This window comes from Pogoniulus pusillus, chromosome 17 (assembly GCF_015220805.1).
Source record: "Pogoniulus pusillus isolate bPogPus1 chromosome 17, bPogPus1.pri, whole genome shotgun sequence".
Classification (NCBI taxonomy): domain Eukaryota; kingdom Metazoa; phylum Chordata; class Aves; order Piciformes; family Lybiidae; genus Pogoniulus; species Pogoniulus pusillus.
In genome coordinates, this window is record NC_087280.1 from 9,127,684 (window position 1) to 9,142,141 (window position 14,458).

Below are 14,458 nucleotides of genomic sequence, written 5' to 3' on the forward strand. Positions count from 1 at the left end.
CTCGTCAAAATGAGACTATTGTCTGCTAATCCATCAGTGATTAATACAGTGTGATGCAGGGGAACAGACCCCTGGGACAGAACAAATGCTAGTTTAGTGGGCAATTTACATCCGAGAAACAGAAATAAATAGCCTGCAGAGTAGAAGTCACAGATCACAGTAACATGTGATCATGGGAACATGGAGAATCTGCACTTAAAATTAATCTACCACTGCAATTTTTTTTCCTGGGGAAACAAAAAGCAGCAGTGTAGAAGCAAAATATAAGCTTTGGTTTTTGATTAGACTGGCAGGTCTAACAGCCACCAGAGTTCGTATTATCAATGTGTCAAGTTGCCTACATCTACATTGGTCTCTACTAGCAAATGTCTTTATTTTACAAATGCAACTCAATTTTATTTGTGGGGGTTTCAATCTGCAGCAAGCAATAGAAATAAATGTGAACACTGAGAGATATTGTAATCAATTGATTGCTCTGGTATAGGCAGTTCTTTCGAGATAAAAGCAAGAACATGATGAGAGATTACTGTCAATAACTCTCAGAAAGGAATGTGTATTTACTAATTAGGTCACAGGCCAGTAGATCTAAGATGAAATAATTTGGACTAGTCAGCTTTTAACCTCAACTTTAAACCTCAACTTTACTATAGCAAAGACTGCATATGTACTGCTTAAATGCACGAAACAGAATTCTCTGTAATCAGCTTCTGCTAAGTTTCTCTTTCAGAGTACATCATGTTTGCAGTGTTCTCTCCACATTTTCAGGTATGATCTTGCTAAAACCTTGTTACCTTGTCAGTATCTCCTCTTAAATATAATGCAGCCTTCCTTCATAGTACTTAATTCTGACTGGCATCTCCAGCACTTGCAGTTATTCAGACTCCATTTGAAAGTACTGCATCATAGTTGCCTCTTCCATAAAAGATATAAATCTTCCTGTTCAGTGCATCTGCCTATGCCTTTCTTATTGCAAGGACACCATGGAGGAGTACATTTTCTAATTGTCTAGATCTGCTGACTCACTGCAATGATAATTGCCAAGGACTGTTGCTAAACATGGAGAGTAAGAATCCCTGTTTTTATTTCCCCTTCTCCCCAGTACCTCGTGTATCATTTCAATAGCTGAAAAGAAACATTAGAAGGGCAGTTTCATTGTTGATGAAGTCTCAAATCTTAATATCAAGGAGACACAGATCACCTACATCACAGTACAACAAATTTTAAATTTTTCTTTACAAAGAGTTTTTTCAGATCTCATTAAATGCTTTATTTTCTTTAGGTAGTCACCAGCTATTTGCTGCAACACAAAGTTTTAGGGCTTTCTCATTAACTGTCTACTAAATTTTATGAAGACATTCACCTATAAACCATGGGAGCCTGGGAAAGAATTACCTTTTTTTTGTAGTTAGGGTAATGTTTACTATCCTTCATTTATTTGTGAGTTTCTAAGTTGTGAACTCTTATTCTCATTTTCAAACTTGTTTTGCACCTATGATTTTGCAGAATGATGCAAAACATATTCAAATAAATCTGTCCAAGGACATTGGTAGAGGTCCTGCAGAACAGGCTATGCAATAGTGCATCTTCAGAATCCATAAATAGAATAAACTAAATGTGCTGTTGATCTTAATTCTGTTATTTCACACATGTGCAGTATTTTACTATGTAATGTTAGTATTTCATTTGCTTTTGAAAAAACAAACACTTTCAATGATTTCTCAGTAGTTGAAAATACATGTTTCAAATAAACTGGACTATCTTTCTCTCGAGTTACCTGTCTAAAATAAGTTCCCCTCTCTAGCTCTTTCTCTCTTTCCTTTCTCTTCCTACTTTGGCAAAATTATATAGTTTCATAATTGCTTAATTAACCAAACCATGTAATGGCATAATCAGTAACAAGCAATTGCTTAATTAGCAATGCAGTTTTTTTATTCTTTTTTTCTGAGGTTCCAAAGTGCTTTGGAAGAACCTCAAGGCCAGTAATGAAAATGAGCTGTTTTGCAGGTTAAATGTCATTGTCAAATCTTTAGAGCTTAAGTTCAGAAGGAGAAGGACATTTCACTTTTCCTTTGGAAAAATACCTATACTTGAGAGACAACTTACACTAAACAAATTTGGTGTAAGTACTTTCCTTTTATTTATTTTCAAAATTCACCAGCAATTTTTTGTGTTACCTTTTTTTTTTTCAGTTACGGTAGCATGAACAGCAAAACAGAGAGAGAAAAAATATGTGAACTTGAGACCATTCTTAAGGCAGATGCTGGCTAAAATGAGAAAGTACTTTAGACAAAAAGCCACCAATAAAAACCTTAATTTCTTAGTCACCTTTTGCTTCAAACAAAGATTATCATATGTGAATCCTGTGGGGAATGAAAACACAGCGTTTTGCAGCACTGTGCTCTGCGACTGTGTTCTCTGGGGACTGCACTCAGTGCCCACGTAAGGACTTGTCTAAGTTTTGCTACATCACACTGGAAGTAATAGACACGTTTAATTCCGTAAATATTTTTAAGAATTGATTTTGTATTAAAGTATGTTACTTAACCTAGTGAGTAAACAGCTATGAAAAACACAATGAAAACATAGATGCACAGTGAACCTCCAGTCTGAACAGCATTTAGTATTCAATGTTCCAGTGATTCCAACATTTTATTCTCAGTTGCTCCATTTAATGTGAACTCTAGGTAGAGCTTTCGGTTAGCTGTGAAACGATGTCCAGTCATCGGTGCTTGTGACCCACTCTACTGCCAAGCAAAGGCCTAACAGCCTTTCCGCGGCCTACCGAGGCCGCACCCGCCGTCCCCGCACGCAGAGCTGTCAAGCTCGGTAAGTGAAGACTACTTACGGGGCACTGCTGAGGTAAATGTTGCTCGCGGGTCCTTTCCTCGCCCGTAGGGCCCACTGTGGATCTGGCCGCGTCGCGACTGACCCTGCGGGCCCCTGCCAAAGCGGCGAAGAAGAGGCGGGAGCGGAGCGGCGGAGCGGGCGGCGAGGCGGCTGGGCGCGGGGTGTGAGGCCCGGCACATGGCGCGCGCCCCGCCCCCGCGCGGCCCCGCCCCCGGCTGCTGAGAGCGGGCGCCGCGGTGGGGCTGACCCGCGCTCTACCCGTCAGGCAGCGCGCCGGGCGGCCACCCCCGCCTCCCGCCCAGCTCCGGCGGCGGCTGAGGTGGGGCGCCGCGGTTCGGCGATGTGAGGCGTCTCCGCCGACGCGCCGGCCTCCCATCCCCCCGCTAGCCCCGGAGGAAGGGAGCGGGGCCGCCAGTCGCGGCCTCTCCGGATGCGTAGTACGGTAAGTCAGCCCGCTTCGTCCCTTCAGGTCTCCCTGCCGGTGCGGCCTGCCCGTGCAGGGGGAGCCGCAGCGCGGCGATGGGCAGGCCGTGGGGGGATTGTCGCCTGCGAGACCGACGCCATCTTAGGTCGGAACGCGGCCTTGCCGCCCCGTCCGCCTCTGTGGAGCGTGGCCGTGAGGATTTCCTTAGGCTGCCCGATAGGCCCTACTTGGAGCCGCGAGTGTATCCGAATAGGGGAGTACTGGACAGGCCTTGCGGCGTCCTACCGCCCTGGGGTAGACTACGGCCAGGGTCCCTGGCCATTGGCAGCGGATGCAGGGCTTGCCGAAAGGCCTCTTCGCCTCCCGCCGCGGCTGTGACAGACGGGCCTCGTCCAAACCCGAACCTGCAGCTGCAACGGAGTCCTAGTGGTCACCCGGATCTGGGGAGGGGGAACGCAGGGCGATCTTGCGGCGCCGGAGACGGCGGCGCCAGTGGTGCTGTGATCGGAGCGGCAGCTGCTCGGCTGCCCTCGGGGACTTGGCTTTCTCCCGCGGCCTCGCACCCATCGCGGCTCGGGGGTGTGAACTTGACTTGTTTGCGAAAGCAGTATTGCTCTTCCTTAGGCGGAGCTTATACCGTCTCGTTGCAAAGTGTTGTCTTCCTAGGTTTGGTTTTGAGGAAAATTGGTTTATATTTTGGCTTTTCAAAACTTTCAGTTTCAGCTTGGTCATCATTTCTTCACTTCTGAACCAAACGCACTACTCACAATACGGTTGCTCACAGTCCTGATGAATCTGGATTGCACATACAGGTACAACTTCGGTGATGCTAAGTTATGTACCTGTATAAGAAATCAGCTGAAGAATGCCATCTGGGTGCTCGTCATATGATCTATATTGTAACAAATAAAACTTCCTTGTTCATTTGACGTGCAGCTGTTAAGCTGAAGGATAAGAAAGTCTGAATAGTTACTGACAGTACTATTAAGGAAAGATGACAATTGTAGTCTGGGAAGTTTTTGCTAATGCAGTTGTCCTTACTCTTTAAGGACAATTTTGTACTAGTGATTTGGGTGTAGTGACTTGTTTTAATCTAAAGACACTGAGTGTTGGAAAGCTCACTTAACCTTAGAGGATGACAGCTGAATCACATCTGAAGTAATAAACGAGTTTGCAGCAACTAAGTCTTATTACTACTTCAGACAGTTTTTTGTAGTGATAATTACTCTACAAATTGCTTTCTACTGTTTTCACTGCAAATGTAACTTTCTTGTTACATTTACTGGTGTTTAGATCACTCTTGTTTTAGGTGAGTGCTTTAAAATCTCAACAGTAAAAAAACCCTGGGTTATGAGTACAACTGACTTTTAATAAAGTTAGATATCTTCAAACATTACTGCTGTGATAAATAAAAATATCCAAACTGAGGTTTTTAATACACTTAATTCATCAGAAGTTTATTGCTCTCTTGTGCAGTGATTGCAGTTTTTATGCTGTCTTGTATCAGATTTTTAGTTCATTGCTTATGTAGTAACTATAGTAACTTTTCATGGTTGTGTATTTGCAAGTTGTTGGTTATCTCTCTCTGCCTAGTAAACTTCCATGACTAGCCTTAGATTTTGCATGGCCTGTAAAAGTGTTATCTTCTTATAGTCTAATGTTATTTCAAAAATGTTTTAAGAACTTGTTCACAATTTTGACACTTATTAGCCTAGAATAATGATTTAAATGCTTTCTTTGATGATATAGATACAGCATTTCCTTGGGAGTTTTGGACCTGTCAGAGCCGTGCACTACTTATAAACATGTGTATGCATTCATACATGCATTCTTAGACTTCATCTTCCTCACTTTTAAGTGCTTCTATTGTCAATAGGTTTATTGTGTCTACACTGGCATCTGCACATCCACTGAGAAATAGCTGGGGAAGGAATTGCTGTTGTGTTTGGCTTTGCAAGCAACCACTATCAGGATTCCTGTACTACATTAATGTATGTAGCTAAAGTTGCTGAAAACTTGGAATCTAGTTGTACTCTAAAAATGGGTATAGATTCTTCCTTTGGCAGTGGAGACCATTTGAGCCATTCCTGCACACCATCTGTAGTCCTGTCCATTTGCCCGTGCTGGAACTTTGGTTGCTCTGACTGCAGACTCTTTTACTGGCGTGACTGAGGGATCAAAAAAAAGGTGTTGGTGTGCTGGGTTATTTTTAATCTGCAAGGATGAATGTCATAGTGCTATGAAAAGTTACACTACTGGAGTGAGGGAGCAGTGTGAGAGTACATTAGGATGGATTTGTTGCTGGGAATGATGTCAATGAAAGCTTGGCTTCAAATCATTCTAATGATTTTATTTCAATGATATCTGAAATAGTCATAGTTAAATATCAAGGCTATGTCAGAACAGCCCTATGTTTTGATTCATCTTTTGAGAGCACCTTAATAGGTACATCCAAATTAATAAAAATGAAACATCTGTAAGAGGTGCCACCAGTTGATGCTGCTTTCTAGAATTCCATGCCTGTGTAGTCAAATTACTTTTAACTGTATTAAAACAACAACAAACAATGTAGCTGAAGTTGTCATATGTTTTGTTAGAATTCTGATAGTGTGGATTGCTTGTTCCTCTTTTGTGTTTTTAGTACTAATTACATGTACTGTCACTTTGGTTCTTACAGCTGGATTCTGTCATCTTAAGGGTCTTTTCCAATCTTAATGATTCTATGATTTTTTTGAGCACTTTTTTTAATTGATTTTTTTTCTCCTGAGGCCAAATGAAAAGAATCCTTTTTCATGACCCAGAACTCATGATGTCACTTCCATGGACAAAGTCTCTGAAAATACTATTTGTTTTGCCTTGAAGCTTAATGAAATTTTGTTACTAAAGTCGTTCTGAAGAACAGCCTTCTACAGAGTGTCTCATTTGATTCAGAGACCTTGACAAAGGCAACAAGGGTCATGTGCAAGTGGACATTAGCCTCATGCACTTTTCACATGACAAGAATCTAGTTTAGTGCCTTGCTCTCTTCTTTCCTAGCATCTTTAATTTCATCACCTTAAGCCCCTGAAGGAAGGAGTATGTCTTTGCTACTTTATTTTATCCTCAAGACAGTATGTAACGCCAGCAGTCCCATTCTCATGCATTTCAATAAAAGTGTGATATCCCCTGTGATAAGCTATTAATCATTTCTACAGTCCATCATCAAACCTAGCATTTCGTTATTCGTATCATGAAATCATCATCTCCTATTGGACATTAGTTTCTCACTGTCTCTGTGCTTGTTGATAGATAGTGAAGAATGTTCTTAATTATGTGTAATTTAACTTTCAAAAAACAAACTTGTCCAGTGTTTAATATCAGTGTTGCTCTGGAATTGTATTTGAAAAGGAGAAAATAATGGGAAATTGTAAAGAAAAATGTGTTGAATAAATACTTCTTATTACAAGATAACTAAGAAATTTGCGTGGTTTTTTGTTCACCTTGTATGTAAGGTTTGATAGTCTTTAATGACATAACGCTATTAACCAGTGCTGGTCAGATACCTGGGCTGTTTAAGGAGTTAAACTGTCAGACTACTTATCACTGAAAAGTCAGGCTTACGCGGGGAGTTTGCTCTGACAGGGAAGTGTTGCATCAGCACCAGAATGAGAGAAGTATAGGTAATGTTTTTTGTTGGCAGTAGTTAGGTAATTAGACTAGATATATGATCGTAATGATTGTGGCCTTCATGAAGGGAACTGTTGCTTGTCTATTCTTCACTTTCTCTAAAAGCAGTCCAATGATGAATTTAATTTCACATGTTCATTAATTTCAAGGAATTTCTATATTGGCTGAAGTTGCTGTTGGGTTCTGCATTCAACCCAGTATTTTTTTTTCTTCTTAATCAAAAAATTAAGAATTTGTATTTTGTGAGGGTCCATTTCTTAGGCTGAGCATTACTGCTGAGACAGCCCTGTGGTTTTGTGAAATTACTGGTGTTACTATGGATTAGATTATTGGTTATGTGTGTAAAGAAACATGTGTCTCAATTCCAATATTCTTAAATACTTTCAAAATGTTAGGGAATGTGAAAAGCAAGAAGAAAATGTCATTGATCTCCACAATTTATTTTAAGAACAAAACCATTTGTAGTTAGAGGAGCTGATGTTTATTTGGTTCATTCTGAAAGCTACATATTTTGATTACTATTTTCATACATTGCTTTCCTTACTGTAAGATTAAGTCTTCTAGTACAAGGTACTTAAGGCAATATGATCAAAGCCAATTCTTTGTCAAGTTCTAACTGATAATGAACACACTGTGCCATGTACTGTGGGTATGGTTTTGGAGATTTTTGCCTTTTTTTTTCCATGGGTGGTGTGGAGTTTGAGGAATTCTGTTTTCTTTCTGTTTAGTTTTAAACAGAATGCAACTTACTGGGAAGCTGTGGAAAAATCTTATAAATTTATGGGGCTCTGGTTGGTTGTGCATTGGAATGGCATTTGTTTTGCTACTTATTTTGTTTTATATATACAAAGAGAATGAAGATGTAACTGTTGTTTCAGTAACTCAATTGTCTGAGGTATGTTACATGCCTCGCAGCAGGTTGTTCAGGTTTTGTGAATCGCATAACTGAAGTAGGAGATATTTTAAAGAAATTCCATTCACTGTAGTGTCAGAGGCTTCCTCTGATAGCATAAATTATGTGGAGGATATCTTTTATCTGTTCTTATCTTTAATAGTAAAGATGAAAATTTGGATGATTAACAGAGGTGGTGTGGTATATACCTTTGAAGGCCTTTCATAAGGGGTCTAGATCAACCTGTGTGGAAAGGGAGAGGAAGACCGTTTAATGGTAATTACTGTCAAGTACAGTAATCGTTCATCTTTCATGAAAAAAAATGTTTCAGTCTTCAGTAGAGTACTGAATGTTTTGATATGTGTGCTTTGATTTTTACTCTCTAGTGTCAAGATGGCAGAATTATTTATGGAGTGTGAAGAGGAGGAACTAGAACCATGGCAAAAGAGAGTGAAAGAAGTGGAGGAGGATGATGATGATGACGAGCCAATCTTTGTTGGGGAAATCTCAAGTTCGAAGCCAACTAGTACATGTAAGATAGCATTTTCCATGACTTAAAGTTGTTTCAAGATGTAAAACTTTAAACTTACTTTGAAAACATAGAATTTTTAACAGTAAGGCTTGTTAAATTGTGCATCTTAAGCTGTTCTCTATGCTGCTGTGGTTTAAGAATTTTTTGTCCTAAAACTCAGGTTTTGCACAGTTCTATTGGCCTCTAACCTTAAGTCTCTTATGTCAAAACAAAGACATTTAAAAGTTTTAGCATTAACAATATAGTTAAAAAATTGTGGAATCTGTGCATGTAGTTGCTGTCAGTATAGTTGATATTTCTTTAAGTCAAAGTGTTCCTCTATAAAAGGAGTATGCATGAATAACAAAAATTCAGGTTCCAATCCCTCTTTTTCTCCTTCCCATGTTTCATGTGTTAGTGGACAGTCTGAACTGTTAGGCGTTCTGGCAAAACCAAGGTCTATATTATAGACACCTTAAGTGTCTATAATAAAAGCATATTTGGAAAATGTGTTTTATGTGAGGAAAACTATAGAAGCATCTCTGTTAAGTAAGAGATTATTACTAATAAATTTGTTCATGCTCTGTAAAAGAAGAGTTTTCTTCATGAAGTTCTGTAGTTTCTTCCTAATGCAGGCAGTGCAGGGGGTGAGGTTAGGTGATTGTGCCAACAGCAGATGTGTCAGAATTCCATGTTTGTCCTGTGCTTGGGCTTTGACAGGTAAGTCAAGGAGAACGTTATTTTTGTTACTTAAGTAATTTTAGCAGTGATTTTTTTGCTTCTTTCTTTTTGTGGCTATCCATGTTGTAGTCACTTGTTAAAAGGTTTGATCTGAGTTTTTTCAGGCTCTCAAAGATTTGCCCTGTTTGAGGTTTACCTGAGTAGCAGGTTTCTGCCCTACCTCAGCTATGCTTGTATTCAATATTTCCATAGTGATTTTCCATATTTCTGAAGTTTGCAGTGAAGAGAATCTCAAGACAAAATGTTAAACTAAGTTGTCTGTCACACTGCTATGTGGATTTTTGAACTATTAGCTTTTCAGTCGTTTTAGTTCACAATACTTATCGTGCTTTTTTGTTATGCATGGGGATAATGTTCTTGAAAAGGTGGAAAATTTAGTTTTAAGTATTAGAGATATCAAAACTTACACTTAAAATTTTGTAACCTGAACATAGTTCTTACGGGTTAATATTTATTGACATTTTAAGAATATTTTAGATGCACTTGAAATTTGAAGATTAGCTTAAAACTAAGATGTTTTCTGCTGTTTAAATTTCTAGGACTGAAAAATACCCTTACCCTTTTCTGATAGGTACTCTGTTAGTCATTGACAGTAGGTCATGGCATGAAACAGCTGCTAAGGTGCTAGCTATATACTGAAACAATTAGTCAAGTTTCATTGCAGTCATTGTAACCTTAAGGCAGTTTTTGTAGTCATGAAGGATAGAAATAGTTGGGGTGAAAACTGTAATTTCCATCTGACTCAGCAACTTCAAGAACTTCAGTGAAAGATAAAGACTTAAAATATGTGCATCATATTCTAGTGCTGTCCATACTTGATCCTGACGCAAGTAGAATCACTTATGGTGTAACTTTTTACTTAATCTCTTTTCCTTCCCTTTCCTCAACTTTTCTCTTGGTAACCTTCTACTTCATTATCAAAAACAGCTATGGAAGAATGACATCAGTTCTTCTCTGGTTTGTAAGTAGTAATACCTGGCAGTAGTCAGGCTTCAGTTTGTTATTGGTGATAGGTAAGACACAGTGAATTCAACTTTGTTTATCACTGTTGTTTATTTTTTGCCTGACAAATCCTGTCTGATCAAGTGATAGTTGAGATGATATATGAAAACCTTCATGTAGTTCCTAATTTTTCTGTAAAGTACATTTTCTGCTATACATACGAATTTTGGTAACATTTCCTTACAATGCAATTGAGTTTTTACACAGACCAGGGTGGAAAACTTGAAGGAAATAATGAAAACCCCAAATTTGACCTGCTGGCACCATGTCACGTACAGTAAAGTGCCTCTTCTGATATATAGGAGGACTAGTTTGAGATGAAAAATAATGGACATTTTGGTCCCTTCACACTTCCTGCAACTGCATGTTTTCCTTGCGTCCTTTTCCAAAACGATACAACCATGTAATTTGTTGCTACATAATGTTGTTTTGATGTTAGCTTTCTAATACTTCAGTGCTGTTTTACCTGACAGGAGAAATAACACTTCGGTGACGGAGGAAAAGGGGCACATTATGTCTGTGATTAATCAGTTCAGTTTTGTATATTGAGTTGATCATTTGAAATCACTGACTTCCTAAAATGTCTTTTGTAAAAATGATATAGTCTACCTTGAGTTTTAGGAGATGAATATGCTTTGTGGGATATAACTTCTAGAGTAGTGGGTTTTTATAGGTAGGTGAAAGCTTTAGTTTATTTTCACTGTGGAATTCAAATATGAGATGCAGCTTTAGTAACAAATGCAATGCATGCATTCAACTGAATCTGGAATTAAGTTATTCTTTGCTCATTATTAGCATTGTTGAAGTAGAAATAGTAGTACAGTATGAAGTTTTGTCATATCTTGCAGCTGCTGTTTTATTACTCTGATCTGATTGCAGGTGAGAGGTTGAAAGCTGTGATCTTCAGAGCTCTAGTGCTTTTAGATTTATCAACCTGACTAGTGTATACTAATGAGCCACTGCCAGTGGAGTCATCCTTAACATTGTTAAACACAATATGTAGGTACTTTAAAATCTGTTGTTTGAGATCCTCAGGTAATTTGACTGTGGCTTGAGAACATGATTTAAACCTCATTGATTAGATATTGGAGGATTAATCTAGTTTCACATGCATATTTTCACATGTCAGAGCAAGAAACTTGACAGCAATAGTGACAGAATTGAGAATCTGGTTGTAGAAAAATATTTTGTTTTGGTAAAATTCTTGAATCATCAGAAACCTCAGACTAAGTTACATGATAGGTATGGGAACATCAATGGCATTAGTTAGAGATAAACATAAAATTTAAGAAATTAATTGTTTCCAATGAGCTAGAACTTCAGTGGTATACTACCATTTAGGATATGTAAGGAAATCATCCCTCTTGTAATGCAGTTCTGACAAAACCTCTTCAATTCCTGGTCTGTTGATTTTTAATTTTTTTTTTTCCCGCATGTGAAAATATCGATCATGAAGTCCAAAAAGTCTCTTAGGGCTGTGTTTTCTTGTAATACAGAAACTGCAGAGTTACTGCTTTAGAGAAAATGCTTCCTTTAGTGTAGAGCCATTCTTGTATTTGGGTGGGCTTATGTATATGAGAAACAGAAGTGAATATAAATGCATTTTAATCAGCAAAGCTAAATATTTACATTTTTTGTTGTTGTTGTCACTCTTACTTGTGTGTTAATCTCCACAAAAATAAAAGCTGAGATTGCTAGGGGAACTAGCCTGAGGGAAATACAAGAACATGTCTTAAATTGTGCAGATGACACTTTGCTTTGCCAGGTATTTATTTTAGAAATAGTTTTCTAATTTATAAGTCAAATCCTAATTGACTTAATTAGTGGATCTGAATGCTACTTTTAATTTGAAAAGCAATTAAGGTATTAATGTAACTGTAATTAAGATAAATGTAACTTTTGACAGATATATTGAACAGAGTCAACCTCAGCTCATCACGAAGGGGGATACAGAATGGTGCACCCAGTAGAGGTACTTTATTGTCCTAATATGGTAATTAAACATAAAAAAATCCACAACACTTATGAAACATCTGACTGCAAAATTATATGAAGATGACTTGGGAATCCTTTGCCACAGGTACAGTTACTGCATTCAAGTCTGAGAGTCACCACTACACGACACCTGCCTCCAGCCCTGCTGCCATGACTCTTCCGTCAGTCTTTCCGACTGTACCCAGAACTACAAGTATCTCTGTAGCAGTTCAGCCATTATCCATACCAGTGAATGTTCCAGGAACTACACAAACACTGCAGTTACCAGTTGCTGGATGTTTATCAACAGAGCAGATGCCTGGGTCAAGCTCTGGACTATCACAGCCTGCTGGCAGACCTGCAGCCATTTCAGTGACAACACAACCAGTATCAAGAAGTATCACAGTTCCTGTAGTGGCTCAGCCTGTATCCAGCACTGTAACAACAGAGCCTGTAATAATCCACCAGGTAAATTATTCTTAAACTGTCATATACTTGGATGCAATTACTTTGAAAAAAATTATCAAGTAACATACTGATAGAGTAGTAATTTGAAGACCTGGACTAGAAATAGGTTGGTATTATATAAAGATTCTAGAACCATGTCCTTGCACTCATGACTTAAAAAACTCATTTAAAAATGCTGATTGGCAGGATTCAAAGGTGATAAATAGCTTTAGTCACTGGCATTCAATTAAATTAAAATTTTATCCATAAGAGAAATTAGTACTGTCTACATGATTTTTTCATGTTTGGAGACATGGTGCAAGTTCTTATACTCAAAATTTTGCCAGTTCCTCTACTCAGAGATGGATCCCCCATATTGATAAATCAATTCAGTTTTTAAATAGCTTGCATTTGGTGTTTAAAATAACCTTGTAGTTTTCCCACCATTCTTTTCTTGGAATTTCCACTTCTTAAGGAAATGCTGTGGCCATGGTTTCTTAGGTGCTTTGCTTTGTAGTGGTATGGTAAGGAGGACTTGAGCAACCAAAAGTGCTAGGGTCAATAGATAAAACAATTCAGCAATGTACTTGTTCTGCTTTAAAAAAATTACTATTACATGCATAGATTGTATGTCATAGACGTTCCTGGATTGTTGAAGAACCTCAAAATTACAGTTTTAGAGTGTCAAATTAGATGCTCTTCTGTTCATAAGAGATAAAGCATGGTATGGTGGCTTTATTTAAAATAGTTTAAGGTGATGCTGATTGGGCAATGTTCCTATAATATTAGCTATTACTGTGAGGTTAAATTGCAGTCTGTCCATGCAGATATACACACCTGTGGTTGTTCTAGCTGTCAGTCTTTTGGTATAAATAAAAAACATGCAGCACAATGTATTTCTGCATTTGCAATCTGTCTGAATGATCATAGTTAATAAGGCCATTAAAATGAGAATTAGATTATCATGAGACTTGTGGCTAAGTAATAACCAATGAGAGGTTGTATTTTAAAAAAATATATAATGCAATATAGTAATTGCTTGTCAACTGGGTAGCTGAATCTCTGGCAGATTGATTAGGAAAGAACTCATACTTTCCAATTTTGCATCTTCAGCAGTTGATTGATAATTTGCAGAGAGAAATTGTGGGCATGCGTAGTAAAACCAGCTAGCTAAATCAGTGTCACTGTATCTAAGATGGCCTAGAATATGATAGAATCAACAGTCCAGATGCCTTGGATATCTAGGCTGCCTCTGGAGTCCTAGTCAATCTAACTTTATGAATCAAGGGAGGTAATACAGGAAGGGCTGGTACTTCACGTGGTGTATGGATGTATTTCAAGTTTGTGAACTTTATTTTCATCAATGTTAACTTCCGACAAAGTGTGTTTTATTAAGTCCTTCGAAGCAGTGCTAGTGCATCCGGCAGTATCTTTACTGCAAAAGAAAGCTGCCTCCTTTACTTCATGCATACATGCTCACATGCTCATGTTTTTGTTCTAATACATAAAGCTGCTAGCTGCCCATCAAGTTCAGTTAACTTAGTTAAAAATGTGGTAATTTCACATGGATGTATTTTCAAATAAGCAGCACAGCTCTGAGTGGAAGAAATTTTGTGAGATTGATCTATATGCTGATAGAGTGATGACAATCTCTGTGTGTGTATTGGGGGATTTGTTAAAAGACAGGAAAAGAGAGCTGCTTTTGTCATGTTTTCTGTTTCATAGCACAGGTTGACGAAATGTAACCAAAGGAATTAATCTCGAGGAGAAAGATCAAGTGATAGCATTTTGTTATTCATACCTTAGTGTTCAAATGAAACCCAACCCTATTATAAGTTTTTTCTTAACCTTATTGTTGAAAATACTTCATTTCAGATTGTGTTAAAACAAATGGCAGTGCTGATTGAGTTCTGGAAAGTGTGTTTCACTGGCCTTGCTCCCCAGTGCTGAGTAG

At 38.3% G+C, this 14,458-nt stretch overlaps 2 protein-coding genes across 7 annotated transcripts in view; one reads left to right on the plus strand and one right to left on the minus strand.

The window, feature by feature from the left end:
- The window catches only part of TCF12 (transcription factor 12), a 204,110-nt gene extending 201,126 nt beyond the window's left edge, over positions 1-2,984 (minus strand). The window contains exon 1 of the mRNA XM_064157538.1: positions 2,846-2,984. The gene's annotated coding sequence lies outside the window, so the exon portion shown is untranslated. The remainder of the gene's footprint in view (positions 1-2,845) is intronic.
- Positions 2,985-3,093: 109 nt separating this feature from the next.
- Positions 3,094-14,458, plus strand: part of ZNF280D (zinc finger protein 280D) — a 38,057-nt gene continuing 26,692 nt past the window's right edge. For 2 of the 6 annotated variants that reach the window (XR_010305354.1, XM_064157552.1), the window contains exons 1-4: positions 3,094-3,289; positions 8,216-8,361; positions 11,990-12,055; positions 12,164-12,525. Coding sequence is in view for 5 of the 6 variants with exons in the window: in XM_064157552.1 (XP_064013622.1) it covers positions 8,223-8,361; positions 11,990-12,055; positions 12,164-12,525 (567 nt within the window). In the remaining variant the exon portion in view is untranslated. Of the gene's footprint in view, positions 3,290-8,215; positions 8,362-9,094; positions 12,077-12,163; positions 12,526-14,458 lie in introns of those variants that run through there. The other 4 variants (XM_064157548.1, XM_064157549.1, XM_064157550.1 and 1 more) reach the window with 4 other exon arrangements.